The sequence below is a fragment of the Numida meleagris genome, chromosome 2, assembly GCF_002078875.1.
Source record: "Numida meleagris isolate 19003 breed g44 Domestic line chromosome 2, NumMel1.0, whole genome shotgun sequence".
In the NCBI taxonomy this organism is placed as follows: Eukaryota; Metazoa; Chordata; class Aves; order Galliformes; family Numididae; genus Numida; species Numida meleagris.
The window spans coordinates 48,872,764-48,893,793 of NC_034410.1; the positions used below are offsets into that span (position 1 = coordinate 48,872,764).

The 21,030-nt window shown below is 40.2% G+C and overlaps 1 protein-coding gene across 1 annotated transcript in view; it reads right to left on the reverse strand.

Moving 5' to 3' along the window:
• The window catches only part of ITGA9 (integrin subunit alpha 9), a 218,121-nt gene that overhangs the window by 15,510 nt on the left and 181,581 nt on the right, over positions 1–21,030 (reverse strand). The window contains exons 24-27 of the mRNA XM_021386283.1: positions 15,693–15,818; positions 15,046–15,165; positions 13,242–13,343; positions 1,437–1,556 (exon numbers count right to left, since the gene is read on the reverse strand). Coding sequence (XP_021241958.1) covers positions 1,437–1,556; positions 13,242–13,343; positions 15,046–15,165; positions 15,693–15,818 — 468 coding nt within the window. The remainder of the gene's footprint in view (positions 1–1,436; positions 1,557–13,241; positions 13,344–15,045; positions 15,166–15,692; positions 15,819–21,030) is intronic.

Genomic DNA, 21,030 nt, shown 5'->3' on the forward strand with positions numbered 1-21,030 from the left:
TCCAAGCAGCTCACTAAGTACCTTTGTATCTTCGGGAAACCAGCAATATGAAATGAGTGATAGAGGTATTATCAGCAGTAACTCCTTTTTTAAAAATGTCACCAGGATGCAAACCCTGAACCTCATCCAATCCCACATTTTTTCATTCTCATGATTATTCTGACATCTTAACAAAATTTTTTAGTATCTTCACTTTTTGCCACAGAAAGCAAAAACATTTCCCATATAACAGAAAAACAGAAGTTATAAGGTATTCAACAGTATGGTCAAACTGTTTTCCAAGTGAAAAGAACAGTCTATTTTGACCTGGCCAGTATCAGCATAAAAATCTTCAAAGCTGATTATAAAAATGCTAAAAATCTATAATCCACATAAAATCTATACAACACTATGAAGCAGATGTGCAATCTATAACATCGCTACACAAACATTTGTATAACCTACTGCCAGAATCTCACTGCCAGTTTTTGTCCCAGGTCTGTAAATCCCTTTTACAGCCTTGTGTAAGAAACATGTCCTCATGCAGCCCAATGTAGCTGTGGCCTCCAGTCCCTGCACAGCCACTGAGCAGAGCCTGCAGTACATGCGCTGCTCAGCAGTGCGAGGCAGGCTGCTGGCCCTTTGCCACAGGATGCAAACTCAGGTTGGACTCGTTCCCATGTGTGCACTCGAGATTTACTTCTCTCAGAGACAGTCCCTGACCTTGACCGTGGCCTCTGAAATTTATGGACTGGTAAAAGGGAACAGAGAAAAGAGAAGACTTGAAGTTCCCTTCTTACTTACCCACACCAGATGGCTGCTGCTGACTGTCAGCAGCAGCCCAGCGTTACTACATAACGGTGTCTAGGTACAAGAATTATATCTTACCAAAGATGGTGTGAAGGTTGGTTTTTAACAGGTCCTGGTGCCTTTTGTTCAGGTAACACATTTTACTCAGCTGGAATTCTGAGTGACCCACAATTTTTATTCCTGGATGCTGCTCTTTCCCAGGCCTTTACCGCTTGAAAACAGTAGCTACAAAGTGGTTTTTGCTACACATGCACCCAATCTTTTAGCTGGTCCAGAAAAATTGACCTGATTTTCATTTTTGAAATCAGTGAATCTCAGGCATCAGAAAACCATGGAAATCTATCAAGTATCGAAGTGTGAGATACTAGGTTTTGTGAGGAATCCTCCTTCATCCTGAAACAGTAGCAGGGGTTTTATTTTTTAATAGCCAAGCCCAGATAATCCATTTTTCCACTTCTTCACTACATCAGCACTCTTTCCCTGTCCCCCATAAAAACCTGGATACGAAAGTATTCTAGTTGGCTGAACAACTTCTGTAATGGAGTGGACAATTATTTAATTCCTTCAGCAAATGGACATTAAATACACAAATTGAAGCTTTTTTCCTGGGACCATCCTCAGTGTTTATGTTGCATCTGTTACCTTACCTTCCATAAGAGCACAGCCAGCAACAGGAAGATGAGAATTCCCACCAGCAAACTGATGGCAATGATCCATCCAACAACGTACCCACGAGGCTCCAGATTGTGTAAAGCTTCAAAGACCACCTACAAAGCAATTAGGAAAAGATCTTTTCATGATTGGAAGCTATATTGCTTTCTCTTGTACTTACCTTATGAAATACATTGCATGGTGGCCTGACTGATCATATTTCATCTGTCAAACAAATATGAAATGTGCCCTTAATTTCATGCTTTCCATCTACTTTTTTTTTCTCTTTTTTTCTTTTTTCTTTTTTTTGGTAAGGGATTTAAAGCTTCAAGTGGAATCTGAGTAGTCACGTGATATCAGCTCCCACTAAGGATAAAGTATATCAGCTCCCACTTGAAAATAACCCTTACCTTGCCAGCTCCTCCATCCCACTCCAGACAGTGAGCTTCTTCTGGTGCTAAGCCACCAAAGGTGCACAAATGTTTGCAAGAAAATGAGCAGTCCTTGGAGTGGCAGGGACTGAGTTGACATCCTGCATGATTTGTCTTACTTACCATGCTCCCAGCTCCACCAGACACACCAACACTTCAATTAAACACTAATGTATACTGAGTTTGTTTTTTTTTTTTTCCACACACACACACACAAAAAAAAGGGACTACCTGCATATATTCCTACTGGATATGAACAGTTCTTGCTGTGCTTCACAAGACACAATGTGGGAAAGAGGGAATGGTGCGTGCAATCATAGTCTTTTCTGGGAACACCTGTTCTCTCTTTTTGTATAGCATATATGGCAGAGAAATAGATCCTATAAAGTGCTTTTCTTAACTGCCTGCTTTAAGAAGAAAATGGGAATGAATTATATCAAATGTAAACACAATGGGAATTTCCAGTCTCTTGTTTCAATCAAAACCAGTTTCTCAGTGGAAAACTCAAAAACAGTTCTCCTCAATGATGGCTACCTTCTTTGTTAAATTTTTGCAATTTAATATCCAGCAAATATGGAGATGCAGCCTTTTTTAAAGGTAGCATATTTGCTTTGTCTGGCTTTGGTTTAGTTAGGTTTGGTTTGGAAAGTAAAGAAGTGAATTTTCTTCCCTCCTTCACAAACCACTTTCATCATCTTTTCTTAAAAACGCCCGAAGTCTTTCACAGATAATAACTGTTAAATCAATCTTTCATAGTTAAAAATTGTTAATCAATCAAATAAAGAAACAAAACAAAAAATCTGTAGTTAAAAATGTGTGAAAATCAAGAAATTAGAGTTAGATACGCTTATGCAACTCCAGGTAGCTCATCATAGAAGACCCATGGAAGATCCATGAAGCGCAACCACTCACTGGTGATGCTGTTCAAACAGCATTGTGTATGAGATAGCAAAGGGAAGCGATAACATGCAAGCCACATGCATGCCCCACCCAGGCATTAGGAAAAGGCCGCAACAAGGCTCTGAGATCTCCATCCTTTAAGGTTTACAAGTCTCAGGCAAAAAAAAACAAAAGTCTTGAACTGGTCTGGGAAACAGCCCTGATTTGAGGGGGGAATGGCACAGGATGACCTCTCAGAGATCCTTCTAAAGGACATTTTTTTGTTTTCATAAGGATAGCCAGCCTCAGTGAACGTCCACAAAAACTGAAGGCACAGATGAGAGAAAACTACAAGTGGATAGGTCTATATTTTGTCATGGTGCTCCCATAAATAAATAAATACTTCAACTCAGTTTCACAGACTAATGTTGATTAATACCGCCACATTTCTGGAGGTGGAATTTGAATACAGCTCACTCACATGCACTGTTTTTTTTTTGTGTGTGTGTCAATGAGATACTATCAGGCATTTGATGACAACAAGACATGAAAACGTAACAAATAGTCAGGAATGATGGTATACAAAGACAGCATTTTCCAAACGTTCCCATAACTAGTATCAAAATAGCTCAAAATAGCTCTCAAACATGGACTAGTTCTCTGAGAAAAAGAATCATTTCAGCACTTCATACATCAGCACAAAGCCTTTGTCAGGCTTTTTAAGATATCTCACTGAACAGAGAAAGTTTGCTGGGAAGCAGTGTTTCCCTAAGAGCCAAGACTCATGCAAGGGAAATACCAGACAGAGAGATCAAAGACAAATCTTGTGCCTTCCTCAGATTTCTGAGCCAGCTTGGAAAGATGATCTGCAGTGGCAGACCATTTCTCATAGAGGCTATGGGTAGCATCCATCTTTCAGAGACAAGTCAGATGATAAGTTTTTCCATTATAAAGAAATAAAGTTATTTTCTTCAGGATTCTAAAAGGAAGAGAAAAACCTCTTAGCATACTAGGTATTGCCATCTTTAATGAAAGGAGACCTTTAAGCAGTCTCTGGATGTTCTTCACTACTTGGAGATTAAATGTTAATTTAAAACAATCTCCAGCACAGCAGAACTGTACTTCATGCTGCCAAAAGACAGAGTAAGGAATAGCTGCAGAGGTCAAATCATACATCATCCCTACAGTTTGAAGGTAAAATAGCTTGGCTGTATTCACAGTTCACAGTCACAGCTCAAGCAATCATAACTAAGAGAGTATAGAGTAACAATAACTTCTTATCAATTTACATTCTTCTACTGGTCTGGAATCAACGGGCAAGCATAGAAAAAAATACCCTTTTCACAGCTTTGTGGTTTGGAAAGGAGCAGGGATGTTGCATATGTTATGTCCTAATCCAACTCAAGCCTTCAAAAGCTGCTTGCATTAATATGCAGTCACAGCCATGAGTTTTGGTTAAGAAACAAACAAAACAGAACTACTGGGGATTAAAAAAAAAGAGAAAACTCACAAACTTCAAGCCTCACACAAACTAGACTGGGCAAAAAATGTACACCAAACACTGGAAAAGTCAGTGGGGAATCAGTACAGCAAGCAGTGGAAGGGAGGGAAGCAAGACATCCCAGTTGGGAAGCTGAAGGCAGAAGGTGGTGTCTCTAAACAGAAACTTAACAGCCATTGTCTGCCATTGGACCTGTGGACCACCACACAATCCAGGAAAGCAAACCCCGAGTGAACCTTGGCCTCCTCAGCAGCACAGCCTCTGTGGGGCAGCCACCAAGGTGCAAAGCACGAGGCAGTCCTTGGACTAGTGCACCTCCCACAGCCACAGCTGATAGAGAAGACAGGAGTGATAGAAGTGACTGATGCAGAAGATAAGGCTTTAGAATCACAAGATATCCTGCAGTGGAAGAAACCCACAAGAATCATCAAATCCAACTTCTTGTTCTACACAGGACCACACAAATTTCAAACCCTGTGTCTGAGAATGGTGTCCAAAGGCTGCCTGAATTCCTTGCAGCTTGAGGCCGAGGCCTAGGCTCCCCGGGGAGCCTGTCCCATGCATACCGCTCTCTGGTGAAGAACATTTTCCTAACAACCAACCTGACCCTCCCCTGACACAGCTCCACGCCGTTCCTTCAGGTCCTGCCGCTGTCACCAGAGAGCAGAGCTCAGCGCTGCCCCTCTGCTCCCTTCGAGGAGCTGCAGCCACCATAAGGCCTCCCCTCAGCTCCTCTGCTCTGGGCTGAAGAAACCAAGGGATCTCAGCTGCTCTTCATACACCTTGCCCTCCAGACCCTTTCCCATCTTTGTAGTCCTCCTTTGGATGCCCTCCCATAGTTTTATGTCCTTCTTATATTGTGGCACCCAAACTGCACACAGTACTCAAAGTGAGGCTGCACAGTGCAGGGCACAGTGGGACAACCCCTTCCCTCACCGGGCTGGCAGTGTGGGCCTGATGCACCACCCCTGGGTATGGTTGACCCTTTGGGCTGCCAGGACACAAAGCTGGCTCAGATTCAATTTGCCATCAGCAAGAACACCCAGATTCCTTTCCATAGGGCAGCTCTCCTTCCTCTTGTCCTCAAGTCTGTATGTATGTCCTGGGTAGCACCACCCCAGGCACAGAATTTGGCACTTGTCCTTGTACAACTTCATGCACCCAGTGGCTGCCCAGCCCTCATATTTGTCAAGATCTCTCTGCAAGGCCTCTCTGCCCTCAAACTTAGCATACACTTGAGTCCTGCACCCAGACACCATCTCCAGACCAAGCCTTACCTTGACAGATTAAGCACTTGATCCTGAAGACAGGGGTGTGATTTAAAATGCTTAAAGAACATCACTGATTTTGTTAGCTTGCTTTCTAAATTTCTAAAATATCCAATAAAAACATAGGAACCAAAGAGGAGTTGCACATCTCCTGTTTATGCTATCAGCAAAATACGCTTATTGTCTTTTTCTAGTTGGACCTACAGAGCAGTCCCTGGGAGACTGCTGATTTGCAGAGCACCACCTGGGTACACAGCTACTGCCTTGCAGAAGCCATGCTGTTGAAATCATGGAGTATTTGCAATAAATGATCACAAACTGGGGAGTGATTGCTATTTTCTTTTGTTAACATTGCTTGGGAAACCAGAAGGGGACCACACAGGGAAGGGAAAGCAAGGTCTAGGTGAGAACTGATCCCCTTTAAATACAGTTTTATTTGCTTCTTGACCCAAGTTTGAACACCCATGGCTCTGTGCAGGACCAGCAACAAGTGCTGGTCAGTGACACCTGCTCTGGCTGCTCCAGCCAGCCAAGCCTAGGGAGCCACACAGAAATGTTGCTGTGATGACACATGGGTCTCATGGTGACATCTGACCATCTCTCAATTGAATCCTCAGACAGTTCTGTTGGATGTTGCTTGCCGACTGGCAGGGCAAAGAATGGCTTGTTGCAGAAATGCCTCTACGTGAGAACTTCTGTCAAACTGAGACAAGAAAAATTAAAATTGAGCCACCTGAATAAGAAATACCTTCTGTTTCTGAGCCAGAGAAGCTGGCTGAGTCCTCATGCTCCCATTCTCCTGATCCTCCAGGACAGAATCAAGGAACAATTTGGGATGCTGCTGCAGCATGGATAGAGAAAAAAAAGGATTCACTAACTTTTTCTGATAAAGAGGAAACCAAACGTTTACCTCACACTCCTTCTGAGGAGAGCAAAGCCAGCATCTCCTCAGACTTTAGCTTTCCACAGAAACTCAGTGATTGAAAGTGAAGAACTTAAGATGATCTGGTGGGGTCGTGGTGGAAACTGCATTGTCATCGATGAATAAATGTTTAAGCATGAAGTACTGGAAAGGAAAAGACCTTCAAGAATTTTTCAGACTGAAAATATGAAAAGTTTAATTCATCAACTTAATCTGTATGTATTCACCAAAATACAACATGACTGCAAAAATTCTCCTGTATTTCCAGCAGAAGAAATTTTGCTTCTCATAGGAAGGTACATAATTTGCTCCACGCATAAACCAGCACTCACAGTATTCTGGTGGGATGAATGGAGGTTCCAAGAAAATAAGCGTTGGTAACAGAGGAGATGAGGATGACAGTAAATGTTCTGATCTTCATTTCTTTCTATGGCTGTTTCTAGGTACTTCAGAGATAGCATTGCCAAGTAGTAGAATTATGGATAAAATAGATTTGGGTTACACCTGAGTTTGAATCCATGGAATGGAAAGATAAATAAATGAGGATACGATGAGTCTACTTATTTCGATATTTTTGCAACATATCTTGTTTTAGTCAGCCTAAGCTGTAGGATTAAACTGACTGGATGACCTTTTTAATACCCATGTTTGTCTTCAGCAATTACATCTTACTTCTTATATCTTGCTGTCTTTCAGTCCCAAATTGATAGTAACTAATTCTTTTCCTATGAATTTTTCAGTCACTCTTCTGTGCTCACCCATGCTTCCAGAGAGACGATCCACAGCTGCTTGAACACTGCCAGCGAAGAATTGCCCTGAGGAGATGAGAGGTGGCTGCCCCTGCCCTGCAGGGAGACCTGAACAAGAGCCCCCTGAGGAGCAGACCAGGGCAAGACAGGAGTCTGCTGGCAGTCCCAAAGGAAGAAGGCACAGAGACAGTGGCACCCATGGGGCCCCCGCCATTCAAGCACCCTACGAAAAGCCACCACCCAAGCCAGTGCCACTCCAACCCTGCCAGACCCTGCTGCTGCAGCACAGTGGGAAATGTGCCAGCCTTTGGCCCCCTCCCTGCTGCCACTGAGCAGCAGTCAGACCTCAGCTGCCTATTCTGCTCCTCCAGATCACATGGGGCCTGGGTTTACAACAAGCCTACCACAGCAGGATCTTCCCCAGCACCCACAGTCACCACAGGAGCAGGTTCCCTGGGTCCTCCTTACCTCATCCCATGGCCATGCTGGCAGCACCTGACAGACAGCCCCGTCCTGCCCCAATTGCACCTGCAGCTCTCACTGGGCACATGCAGGGAATGCGCCAGCACTCTAGTGTGGGATCCACTGCAGACAGTGGGGACTGCAGCACCAGTTACAGGTTCAAAAGTTGAGAGCTTATAGATAGACAGTTCTGGAAAGATGTTGGAGTAATAAACCTTCTCCATTCTCATGTCCTTTTATTTATTTATCTTTTAATCTATTTATTTATTAAATGATTCTGGAAATAAAATGTTTTAATAATAAACCTTTTCAGTTGTCACGTCCTTTTAGTCATTCATTCATTCATTTATGTACTTAATGGTGAAATCACAGATTGAATCTGTATTTTGTCTCTTAAAAGGAAGTAGAAGCAATGGTTCTAACGTCAATCTAATGGTTTTCTGTAAGAATCGAGCTCTAGATTCTTATCTGTCATGGTTTTATGATTTTTGGTTATTGGTACTCCACATCATAACATCATGTAGTGAAAGTACCTGGTTCTCAGAAGAGAAGGACTACTACATTCCCCACGGTACTTTGCTCCTCTGTTACCATTTTCCAGCCGGAGGGAAAAGATAAAAGCTCTCAGTAAAAAAGCTTGCAGATCACAAGATCTCATCCCTTTTTCCGCCATCTCTCGTCTTGGCAGCACCTCACTCTCCAGCCGTCTTATCGTCGGTAGTAGAGTAAGACAAGAGACGGCGGAAGAAGGAACGAGGTCTTGTGATCTGCAACCATGACATTATCTTAGGAGTAACACAAACTCCAAGTCATTGTTTCATTCTGCTTTTCTCAAAACAATTCCCCTCAGAAAATGTGTAACTCTTTTTTGATAGCATGCATGTCACAAGCAAAATGTCTGGTAAGATTTAAAAAGCACACTGGTACACGCACTTCCTTTATCCTTTCAAGTTCTCTAACAAAATGCAGTAACAAGATCTTACTGTCAGAATAAGATGATTTGCATTTTTTTTCCCCCCAAAAATGAAACCCAAACAACAGAAAAAAAAAACAAAAGCTATAACTACATTTCAATAACTTCACTTTTTCTCTACTAGAGACAGAAGCTGAAGTTGCAGGCCACTCCCAATTTAAAAAAAGAAAGAAAGAAAAGAAAGAGTGCTACCGCTGCTACCCAATTGATTTCGTAAAATAATACTGAATTGGTAATTAGGAAATGACAGCAGTTTCAGCAATGGTGACATATGGAAAATGTTAAAAAGAAAAGATTGAGGGTGAGCTCAATGAAAATGTGAAGGGAAAAAACACCCAAAAATTAAAACTAGGAAGCATACAGTTACATGCAATTAAAGAAATCTTTGCACAAGTAGATTAATAGGCCTGGCAGCAGCTGAGAGAGAGGAATGGGGGCAGCAGACGCCTGGTCTGGGGAAAGCATGCGGAATGGTCATAAAACATGGGGAGGATTATAGACTTGTTTTCAGACTGACCGGATGCCAGGAAAAGGCCATGAGAAACACAGTTGGCTTGACGATGTATAAGGAGCTTTAGTTTCATATTTATCTTTCGCACTTCATGCTGTACTTAAGGGAAGCCTGGGAGGTAGCTTAGTTTGCCATACAGCTGTAAGTAGCTCAACTGTCAAACAGGTTTTATGGAATGTAATCGGCCTGCTGTACATTAACAGAGAGCTGCACCCTACCACTGACCTCTGAAATGCTGGATGAGGACAGACAAAGGCAACTTCTATCTGTGTCAACCACTTGTTATATTCTGGCTTGTTATATTCTGATCTTAATGAACAAATTTAAAAGGATTAGATATCTTTTTTTGTTTGTGCCCTATTTCCATAAAGTATGTAAGTAAGAATTTAAAAACAATTGAGCAGGAATTCCACAAATACCTCAACTTCATGCTATGCTGAAGTCCTTAGAAGAACAGGGACATGCTGATGCACTGGGATTTGGAAAGACAAGAGACATAGCTCAGCAAAATTTGGTTAGAAATTAGTAATGCATTTCTCTTTGCTTATCCAAACTAAATGAATTTTATGCAGTTGTATCATGAGGCCCAGAACCATGAAAGTCATGCTGAGTGCACAGAAGGTGAACCCTCTGATCTACTGTTTGACCACTGCAGTCTTGTGGAACTTATTTTTGGTCTTGCCTCACATGTATGAAAGAAGGAAGCTAAACCTTCATGATAATCCATATGCTGAAGAGAAGAAAGTATGTTTCCTGAAAACACCACACATCACTTTCAGCCACTATATACTCATGTTGATACAATTGTCATCAAAGATAGAGATCCAAATTGTTCAGCTTCATGTGATTTGTCTGCTAGAAGTCCACATCGTCTATTGTAACTAGAGAAAGAAAATCTATCATCCCAAATCACAGCAAAACATATCCAAGTCAACAGAAATAATTTCTGAAAATTAAATTTCAAAGACTGCCTGGTCTTACAGAAATGTAGGTCAGTCCGAAAGTAATGCCTCCCGTTTACTTTCATGGAAATTACAACAAATACAAATAGCGCAACAACACTATTTGATAGAGCAAATTCTCAGTTACAAAACGCTCTTTTTCAACATAGTCATCACCATTAGCTATATGTTTTTGCCAACAGTCAACAAGAGTGCTTGTAAAAATCTGCACCAGTAGACGTGACCCGCTGTCACTGTCGCCACTGCTGAAACGCACAACCCACCGCCTCACTGTCCTCACATCCACTGCTTGGTCTCCACAAACATTCAGCAAGTGTTGATGAATGTCAGTGGGTGCAATCTTTTCCACTTAGAGGAATTCAGTCACACACTTTTGCTTCTGACGCACTTCCACATCAGGCGTCATTTGATCAGACTGCCCTTCTACTGCCATCTGTCTCACAGCAACAAATTGTAGCAGAATATTGGTGGGAAGGTTCAACCTCTACTGTCATACCGCCAATATCTGCCTTTGATGTTGTGAGCCAACACAATAAAATAGGAGGCATTACTTTTGGAGCGACCCTCATGTTTACAAAGCTTTTGCATTTCCCTTTCAAATAGTTTTCTGGATTGTATGACAAAACTAGTATGTATATGTGTGGTCCTACCATCGCTGGCACTTCTTAAACTGGCATTGCAAACATTAGTCACTCTTTCCCTTTTGCCTTCTTTACAGATATTTTGTACTCTGATATTACACACTCAGTTGTAAAAGTGCTCAGTGAAGTAAGGGCAGTCGGTTTTAAAGAACAGTTTATAAGGGTTTAATAAGTCCATATTTAGCTGTAGACTGCAAAAAGACCTTTTCAGATTTACCATGATAAAGTGTGTAAGTGTGTTTCACTGTTAGCGAACACTTCAATAAATAGACTCAAAGGTAGTCCATACTGAACTGTGCAGGAGCTACTCCACAAATGGATATGGTACAGCAGTCTGTGGTCAATGAAAAGAAAACATACTGGGATTTTAAAATGGAAGGGAGGAGTATGAACAAAGATATTTTATATCTCCTGTCTCTACTTCCAGCAGGATAGTTGTGACTTGTAACAAGTAGTGTTCCCTTCTGCATTCCACAAGAAAAGAGAGCAGGGAAAAAATGAATACCTTGAGCCAAACCACATGTCTAATTTTTTTTCCCTTAACATGACCCTATGCAAAACATATAGCAACAGAGAAGCCAACAGACATATGGAAACAGCATAAAGGAGAAAGCAAATAGTAGTCACATTAGAAAAGGCTTGAAATTATAAACTGATGTCACATAGCTACAACATGTAAAGCATGCTCCTTTGCAGCTTGGGCTTCCCAGGAACTAGGAGGAAGCTCTTGTCTGAAGATTAGCATAGCTTCCCAGTGCACACAGTGTACTTCACAATCATTGCAACTCAAGGCTTGATGAAGGGTTTTCCAGGAACATGAAAAGGACAGTGTTGCTTTGTAGTGTTGTTGGTTTTGGATTTTTTTTCTTTTTTTTTCCTTCAATCATTATATAACAGTGAAATACAGTGGAGCTTGCATTCCTGGATATAATCATTTCTAAATTTTGAGTGTTAAATAATAATCCTACATATTTGACACTGTGCCTATCTTTCTGATGTTCTGAAATCATTTATGGGTCAAAATACCTGGCAGAGAGATCCTGGTTTCTCCTATTTCAGTTGGTGCATATGTATCACAGTCAGGTGTTACTTCAGATACTAATGAATTTTTGCCATAAATTTTCAAGATTAACTCTGCTAGCTGCAGAATTAGAGATATCTGCAATGTATTAGCAGTCAGGGCTGTGGGTCATTTGTAAGGCACATTTCTAGGGAAGACTGGCCATATTTTTCAGTTCAGCTGCAAAGTCTGTTCTTTCTTATGTTCTTTAGAATGGTCCAGAAAAGTGACACAGAAAACAAAACAGAAAGGGAAAATGAGTCCTGTCACGTAAATGACTTTTTTTCTTGACAGTTCTAATAAAATTAAATGATGATGGAGAAAGTGGACATTATAGCAGATCTCTGCTCTCCAACTGAAGGTAGTAGATGCAAGTTCAAGTGTTTCTTTGCCTTTGGTGTTTTAAATCCAGTATCTCCTAGAAGAGTGCTTTAATGTGTGATGTCTATCTCTTCCCAAAGTGCTTTGAACTCAATACTCTTACACTAAAACCTCAACAGCACTCACTGAAATGGAGCCAATAAGAGAATGGTTGCATGGATTGGAGGTATGACAGTCACTGAGGGTAAGAGCATAACTGAGAAGAAGGATCTAGATCATGTTCCAAGAATACACAGCAAGAGGAGAAATAGAGATTGATTCTCATGTGAGATAGAAATAGGAAATGACACTTCAAAATTTCACTAGGCAAAGAGAAAGCTGAATTTGGGTATGGCATCCTGTCCAATTTTCTTGCATAAGCATTAGGCAACTTGGTAGCTGGGAACCAAACTCCTCACCTTCCTTTTTCAGCAACTGTAACCATGGACCTAGTTTTGGCCCTGTAGTTTTGGTCCTACAGAACTTACAGCTAAAACTATACAGTGAATTCACCATGAACCTGAATATTTCCCCTTCAATTTTCCATCCAGCTTCATGAAGATCAACAGAAAATGCAGTTTCAGGTTGCACATGAATTTCCCCAGCTCAGTATAAATAAATAGTTAAATCAGTCTCTGTAAATTTTCCCATTTTAACTCCCAAAACATCATTCATGCTTCTATATATTTTGTATAGGCACATCTGAAAAGACTTTGCTGGAGTTTCAAGACTGTTAGTTTTTCAAGGAAAATGAATTAGATTAAGCAGATATCAACCTTGGAGTAGGAAGCTAGACCTAATTTTGACATGAATTTCTCAAAGCCTATTACAACTTCAGCTAATACAACACAGATTCTCCTGCACCACATAAGACCATTCAAAAGAGCATGGTTATCATAGTGAGCAAAACCACAGAAGCAAGATTAACTGCACTGCTAGTCTAGCCAGACAGTCCGGGCACTCTCACCACTCTTGGCTAGCCAAGCCCAAGTCCAGCCACAAATTCCAGTTTGCATCACTCTCTTAATCAACTCTAGCCCATCGGGAACAGGAAACATTTCTTTTCAGGTTCATTTACTTACTGTCTTTTCTTCTGGACTCCCGTTGGGCACCTCTACAACCCGGAGGTCAGGGTCCACCTGCACCCTCGCCCTTGTGACAAACTGGATTACTGATGAACTGTCCTGAAAAGTGAAAACATAAAGAACTGGATTTGTGGGTTGGAAAACAAACAAAACATCAAAAGACCTCAAAACAAAACATCAAAAATTTGAAACATTTGGCAGTGTGATAAATACCTCTAGATAATGCTTAGTGTAGGTTAGGTTGAGAGCTAAGTACTATCCTGGTTTAAAGCCTGCTTTGAAAAAATATACACTCATAACATAGATAGATAAAAGCAAGCACATTCCCTCACATTAAAATAAAATCAGGTATGTTGGACTTCTAACACAACGTTCACATATGAACTTTAAACACAATTTGTATTTGGCTGTTTGTTTTGTGCTTTTTTTTTTCTCGGTTTACCACATTTACCACAAAAGCAAAAGAGAACCTTGCCAATCACTGCAGACAATCTCAATATTAACCATCAAAGAAAAAATCCTTTTGTTTTTCAAATGAACAGAAAAAAAACACATGAAAGCTGAGACAGACTCAAGTATAAGCCACAAAGAAGACTGCATAATTAATTCAATCCGTGTACTGCAAATTTCTTAAATATTCGTTGTACATCTTCCCTGACTAGTATATGATTTCTCCTCTATTTTACTAATTGCATTTTAACAGGTACATTCCAAAAAGCAATTTTAATTCATGTTAGTCATTCTTATGCCATTTGCTCTGGGGAGGGTAAGTGATAGCAAATGGCAAGTATTAGTGATACTGACTCAAAGACTAGGGTAAGGTCTGCATGTCTTTTAGAGGTGGGATGAATCCTGGCTATTCCAAGGAGAGAAGAATACTCCAGAAGCACATTTTAAGTACACTCAGTTATGTGCAAACATATTTCAGCTTTCCTATATGCAAGTAACAAACACCTGAAACTTCTGGCCTTCCTTATATCTTCTGTTTTCAAATATGGACATACATTAGCAGATATAGTTGGTTTCGGCTGGAAAGGCTCAGAGCTACATATTACTTTAGGAACTGATCTCTAATAAGGGCTCTCTCCAATATTTTTAATCTAGCACTTCTCAAATACAGGTTTATTTTAGTAGGCTTGTATTATCAGTTTTCTCCTCTGATTATCTTACACACTTATAACCTTACAGCATCTTGCCATAACTGCACAGTCATCATTTTTTTAAGTATAGGGAACTAGGAAAAATTTTAGAAATTTTAAACATTTGCTATTTCATTCAGTGGCTTCAGAGAAGACAAGAGTCAGACTGCAACCATTTGTTTCCTGTCACAAATGTCAGGCTCAGCATTAATATGGTTGCAATGCATCTTCTTTGAATAATAATCATTTGAAGTAAAAAATTTCAAAAAACTGGCACGTCTCTGTTTACATGGAAGGAATGATAGTTTGTCACAGTTTACATGCACTTACTCTACTTCTCAGTTTTCAGGATGAGAACTTTCAGAAATCAATTCCACTTTCAGAATTCTCTTGCCTTAACACTGTGCATACAATTAAGGGGCTTCATTTGTTGTTTCTCAATGTATAAATTTCTAAACTTAATTTATTTCTGTCTTAATGGGTAATGGATAAGAACTAGGATTAACACCTCCATACACACTGTTGATAAATAGATCTGTTTTCTTTGACACCGTGATTTTTTTTTTAACAAACTAGTAAACAGAGGGAATAATGCAAGTTTTGTGTCTACTGACGCATATAAAACGCATATATTCAAGACAGACGACAAAGGCAGCACCTACCTTCTTCAGTATCTCAGTGTTCAGCAGCGTGTAAATACTTATTTCACTGGATTCTGCTTTTGCTAGTGAACTTAAGCTGCAGCGTATAATTAAGCAGGATCTGCCTGGTCTTTCACAGTCCTACAGAAAATATGGGAAAAGCTGTTAGGCAAGGGAGGAGATAATTCACTGAAAACTGTGTAACTGTAAACACTCCAGCTGAAGAAGAGGCACAGTAAGCTGCTAAAATCCAGTTCTCCTGTGATGAAATAGCAGCAGTTTTCAAGACCAGAAGACAACAAGGTAGTAAGACCTGCATTAAAGCAAGATAAGTGAAATTCAGCATCTGAAATTCAGGGTGGGCTCTGCTGGCCCAAGGCCTTACTGTTCCACCTACCTTCAGCAAAACATGTGAGCAAGGACTCTGGTTACCAAGTGCACGCTGCAACTTCAGGTAGCTCCCTTCATTCTAGCCATTTAGAAATCAGAATACTGAAATCACTAGATAGCCCCACAGCTTTACTAGGTATCCCCATATCAGTATTAGTCTACATACACCAAATAGCTGCTTGATGGTCAGCTCTCTGCTTGAGTTCCTCATGCGGATCCATGCAAAACTTTTTGTAATATGCACAATATGTCTGTTTATTTTAGGTGGACTTTCTTACCAATACTTTTCTGCCAGACTTTGTGAAGAAAGCAAATATCGTGTGAAAAATATTTTCATTCTCTTGAGGAACAACACACGGGTTGCGGTTTCGGTGAAAAGAGCAGTTGCCTTTGTCTTGACCAACCTGCAAGCACAAATATACTCACTTATTATTCTGAATTAAAATAAATGCCACAAGAAGGTGGAATTAACCTGTCCAAAGAAGGTGCCTATATCTGAGTTGGATGTCTGGACTCCTATTAAGAGGCAAAAGAGAGAAATAAGCCACATACCATTTTAAGTCAATTGTGTTACTCTGCGTGTTACATTTCTTGTATTACTTGGTGCTTTGGCCACCTTGACTGTTTCACAGTTTTTATCTGAACAAATGAGCTAAAGGAAATCCTTGTGTAAACACACAGTCTTGGCCACCAAAACTGCTCTGTTACCTTCAGCATAAATTGTACAAAAACAATGAAAATATATCCTTAACTTATTCGCTTATCCAGAAAAAGAGATGAAGCAAGTGCAGTGCAATAATATTTGATAAAGATGATCTTCAATCAAGATAACCTTGCATGAGAAAAACATTCTTACTTTCTGCTAGTTAGGAATATTCACTGGAGAAAATCTATTGGAACCTAATACAACATGTAACAATAAAATATCAGCAAATTCCCCCTGCCTCCATCCTTAAAAGTTGTATGAGACTTTTCTGCAAGTCACTAAGTGATGATATTCCTGCATACCCTGTTGCTAACTTCCCCCCATCCTCCACTCTGAGGAAGAAAACTTTTATCTTACTTGAACCATAAATGCTTTAAAAAGAAAAAAAAAGAAGTTCTTATAGATATTAAGTTGCTTCATGCTCTGAGTCACATTCTGCATAGGCGCTTTTTAGCCAAGTTAGCCAAAGTGTTGTCAAAAGATAAACAAAGCTTTATCTACATTTTAAACACTGTCTACTAGACAAGTGATGGCCAAGTCTCTTGGTAGGATTGAGCTTTTCTGCTCCTCTGGCCCAAAACCACTTCATAATCTGTTCTTTGAACTATGTATTCAAACCTGTCTTTAAATAATCTGTTCTTACGTTCTCATTAGATACATACACAAGTAGCTATCCAATGTTTATAATTTCTTGGGATCAACTGAAAATTAAAACTATGATGTTCTCCACTTGTCCAAATCATCTGGAATGAAATTTCTTTATTTATTGTACATAAGAGATGCACAAAGCACACTGACTTTTATTTTCTTTGAGCATGGGGATTGGATCCAGATCAACCAGAAAGTTTATGTTAAATCAAGAACAGCAAAGAGTCCAGATCTACTCAGTACCCGCTCCTTCTTCCTGAAAGTTGGAATTACCAGAGATTTGGACAGATGTCACTAGATTCACATAAGAGATATACAGAGAACAGTATGAGCTTGTACACTATCCCAGTCTCTAAATAGTCCTGCTTTACATCCTGTATAAACAAAATGTAAGAACAAACTAAAGTAGAAAGCATGCTCTGGCATGAAGCAACATAAATCTAGTCCTTTCTTCCATAAATGATTATATTTTCTAAAACTGAAGCTTGGACAACCTCATTCTTTTTAAAACACTTTAGTTGACACAGAGGAAGCCTCCTCCAGAGGACTAAATCTGAAAATGGAAGTATTCTTCCCTCTCTGCTAACTATGCAGCAATCCTGAACAAGGCAGCTATTAAATTCAGCATCTCGGACCATGTTAGGAGGGTCACATGCAGGACCAAACATCTCCTGTCACCTGTGCTGCTCTGGGACAGAGCAGTGGCTCACAAACAGCCTGTTTTAGTAGCCAAAGATAGGCGTCACCTCCAGAGAGATAGGTAGACACTATTTGATTGGCAGAATTTAGTTGAATTCCACTAGGCAGCAATTCTGTATTCAGGTGCAATCTGTATATCTGCAATCTGTCAGCATATGTTGACAGCTAGTGGGCAGGAAACGATGCAATGCAGCTGAGAAACTCTCTGTTTCTTTAAGCACTCTTAGAAATACCAGGGCCACTGAACAAGGAAAATAACAAAACTCTTTGAAATGAATGGATCATGCTGAGTTAGGGTGAAATCTAGCCTTTTCAAAGGAAAGGCTACTTTTTTTTTTAATTGTTTTTTTTTTTTTTTTTTTTTTAATGATGGCTCAGTCACATTTCACATCAGGTCTTATTTTCCTCTGTTTTCATCTGAATGAAGAGAAGGTGGAGTCAAGCAGTCAGACAAAAGTAAGTATGGTAACTTTTCATTAAACTCTGTCACCAGTGAAAGATTCAGCTCCAGGAAACCAGACTATTAGACAGAAGCTTTGCACAGAGCTCCTGCTCCCATTATGCTGAGACTGAACTGCATCTCTAAAATACAAATCTGAATGCTCATGTTTGAGCTTCTCCTTGTCCAAACAAGATACTACTCCAGACACTGGTTTTAATACTTGTCACCAGTTTCATAATCTAATACACATTAAAAAAAAATTCAGAAATTTTCTTCCATAGGCTTTGCATGAGCAAATGCTTATCATTTACAGAAGCAAGAACTGTGCAAGTCTTAGAGTACACATCTAGCCTCTGACAAAGTCTTGGAGTTGCTAGGTACGTGATGTACTAGGGCTTTTTGGAAATTTTCATTTAGTCTTAGCAGCCCAAAAGCAGAAAAGGACTACCACAATGATCTTCCCTGGGATATAATATGTCACAGAAATAGCAGAAGTGGGAGTAAGGAGGAAGCTGAAGCAGTGCAGGGGATGTGGAAAGAGATGCATGTTCCATTCGCACTCAGTGCAAGGACTGTACAGCAGTCACAGAGAAAAATCAACATTCAACTCCTAACACAAACAAACAGCAATAAACAGGGACAGAATGGAGGCTGTCCTAAATCCTGCCCTGAGACTGCAGCTTGGGAAATATAACCCTTGCCCTGAGTGGGGTACCCAGCAGGATTCCCCTGCTGCTTCCCAAGGAGGGACTTCCAAGGAGCTGTGTCAGAACGGTCTCTGCTGGAGGCCGTTTCATTCTGTTTTCCAGAAAGCATTAATCTGTTTTAAATCCTCTATAAAACCATTTGCAGCCTGGTATACTGGCAGTACAGTCACATCTCCAACATCAAGAACAAAAGTAAAATTTTCCCCTACAAGATTTTTCTGACAGCTGTTTTTTTTTTTTTTTTTAACAGATTCCTCTTATGTAAGGCCATTCTTATTCTCGTTCTTAACTTGTCATATGCTGCAAAACACCCTAACATCAGTGCATCTTATGTATTACCTTTTTCTAGTTTTATTTCAAGCCAAAAGGCACTTTTGTCAAACTGCTCAGTTCCACGGTAAAGGGAAGCCTGACAGAACAGCAGAGTGATAAAATGCACAGACTTCATTCAGATCTCACTTGCATTCCGGAACAGCTGTAGATGCCAGAAACCCATCTGCAATTTTCAAGAGGGAGAGCTTATTCTGAGTCCTTCAACACTCTTCAACACCTAATCAGGTCAATTTCAGCAGTGGTGATTTTTAAGAAGAGTTTTATCTATATACCCAACATTTAAGGAACTGAAAATGACTTATTTGTTGACAAACATACATATATATGTATTCCACTGTTCTATTCAATGTAACATGCACAAACATGGAGAGATAAAAGCCTGAACTCTATAAATGGTGCCTTGCATAATAGGTCTCTAAAATTCACCATGTCTGCAGTGGCTAGTATTATTCCTAATCCATAATCATATAGAAAGCAGATCATCCCTTATGCCACCTTCCCTACCCATCAACAGCCACACATTCAGAGACAGGTCACTCTCCAGCTTTATTAATTACTGGAAGTTGCTGTCCCATTAAAAGGCTCATTAACATGACTGAGAGACAATATTTAAATATAACAGCCTACACGATGGGTTACTCTGCCAACATTTTGCTTCTCAGAGACAAGACATAACCACTGAGAAAGCATGTGCATTACTTCATGTTTTAGGAATGCTTTATCTGCAAAAAAGGAAGAAATTCCCATAGGACTTCTGTGGATGCCGAATACTTAAGAGGTCTTGCAGAGCAGAAGAAAACCCATAACATAATAATGATTTTTAACTATATCAGCTTACACCACCCTTAAAAGAAGGAAGTGGGAGGATACTTCAGAGTGAAAATTGTATGTAAAGCATACCAGGTATATTCCACATGCATTAGATCTCCAAAAAGGCACAGGATATTTCATAGAGCTGGATGGGAATAATATGTTGGATTTGTTATGTACCACAGGTATCATCCTCTCTGATTTTCTGTACATGGGTTTATGAGAATACTTGGGCTGGGCTGGGCTTGGCACTCCAGCAAGATGGCACCAGTGCAAGGAGGATAATCATCACGTTGTCCCCAAGGAAGACAGAAGGTAACCCAAAATCAGTGCAACACCATCTGCATTTCTAAACCACATCAGCTGTGGGCTTAGAGGGTTTGGGGTTTCTGGTAGAAATAATACATCTGCAGCCTCAGTACTTCACCTTCAGGGAACACTAACACTTTTTCTGCTAATATGTAGCTATGCTCACAGCATTTCTAGCAAGTCTAGCAAGGGGCTTTGGGCAACCTGATCACTAGATTTAGTGCCTGATTTAGTGGTTGGCAACCCTTCTCATGGCAGAGGGGTTGGAACTACATGACCTTTAAGGTCCTTTCCAACCCAAGACATTCTTTGATTCTAAGTCTTTTGGGTGTTTATGAGGATGTTGGGTTATTTTACCATACATTTTAAGGTTTCAGGCTATACTTGTCTGCAACAAACTTCACTGCTGGACTGAATGCCATGAACCTTTCTAGACTCGATCTGAACAACCTGTTTGACGTGCATCAAAGATAAGACTCCCTTTTTTTTTTTCAGAGCCTCATATCCTGCACAAGATGGCAATCCAGGAGAGGAAAATGAAATACATTTTCAAAGCATGGGACTGGAAAGGTCAGCTGAGGACCAAGCACAGGAAACTGGAAATTGGCAGCTGGTATGGGGTTAAGTATGTGCATATGATAGGAGTTTTTTGGAGGAATGAGACTGAAAAATGAAAGAGGTTGTCACTTCCAGCGATGCATTAAGTGCAATCTCCCTGCTGTGTTGCTGCATATAAGAAGCTGAGAACTAATCTCATATTTAATGTTTAGCATTTTACAAGATAAACAGGCAACAAGATGTCTTCAGCCCATTCCTCACAGACAACATTAGATTTGCACTAATGCAAAGGAATTTTCTACGGAATTAAGTCTTAAAATTTTCAGTCTTTTCCAATAAGCCTGATTCCCCTCCTGAAATAAATCATCATCAGTTATTAGCGATAGTCTGGAAACCAAAAGAAC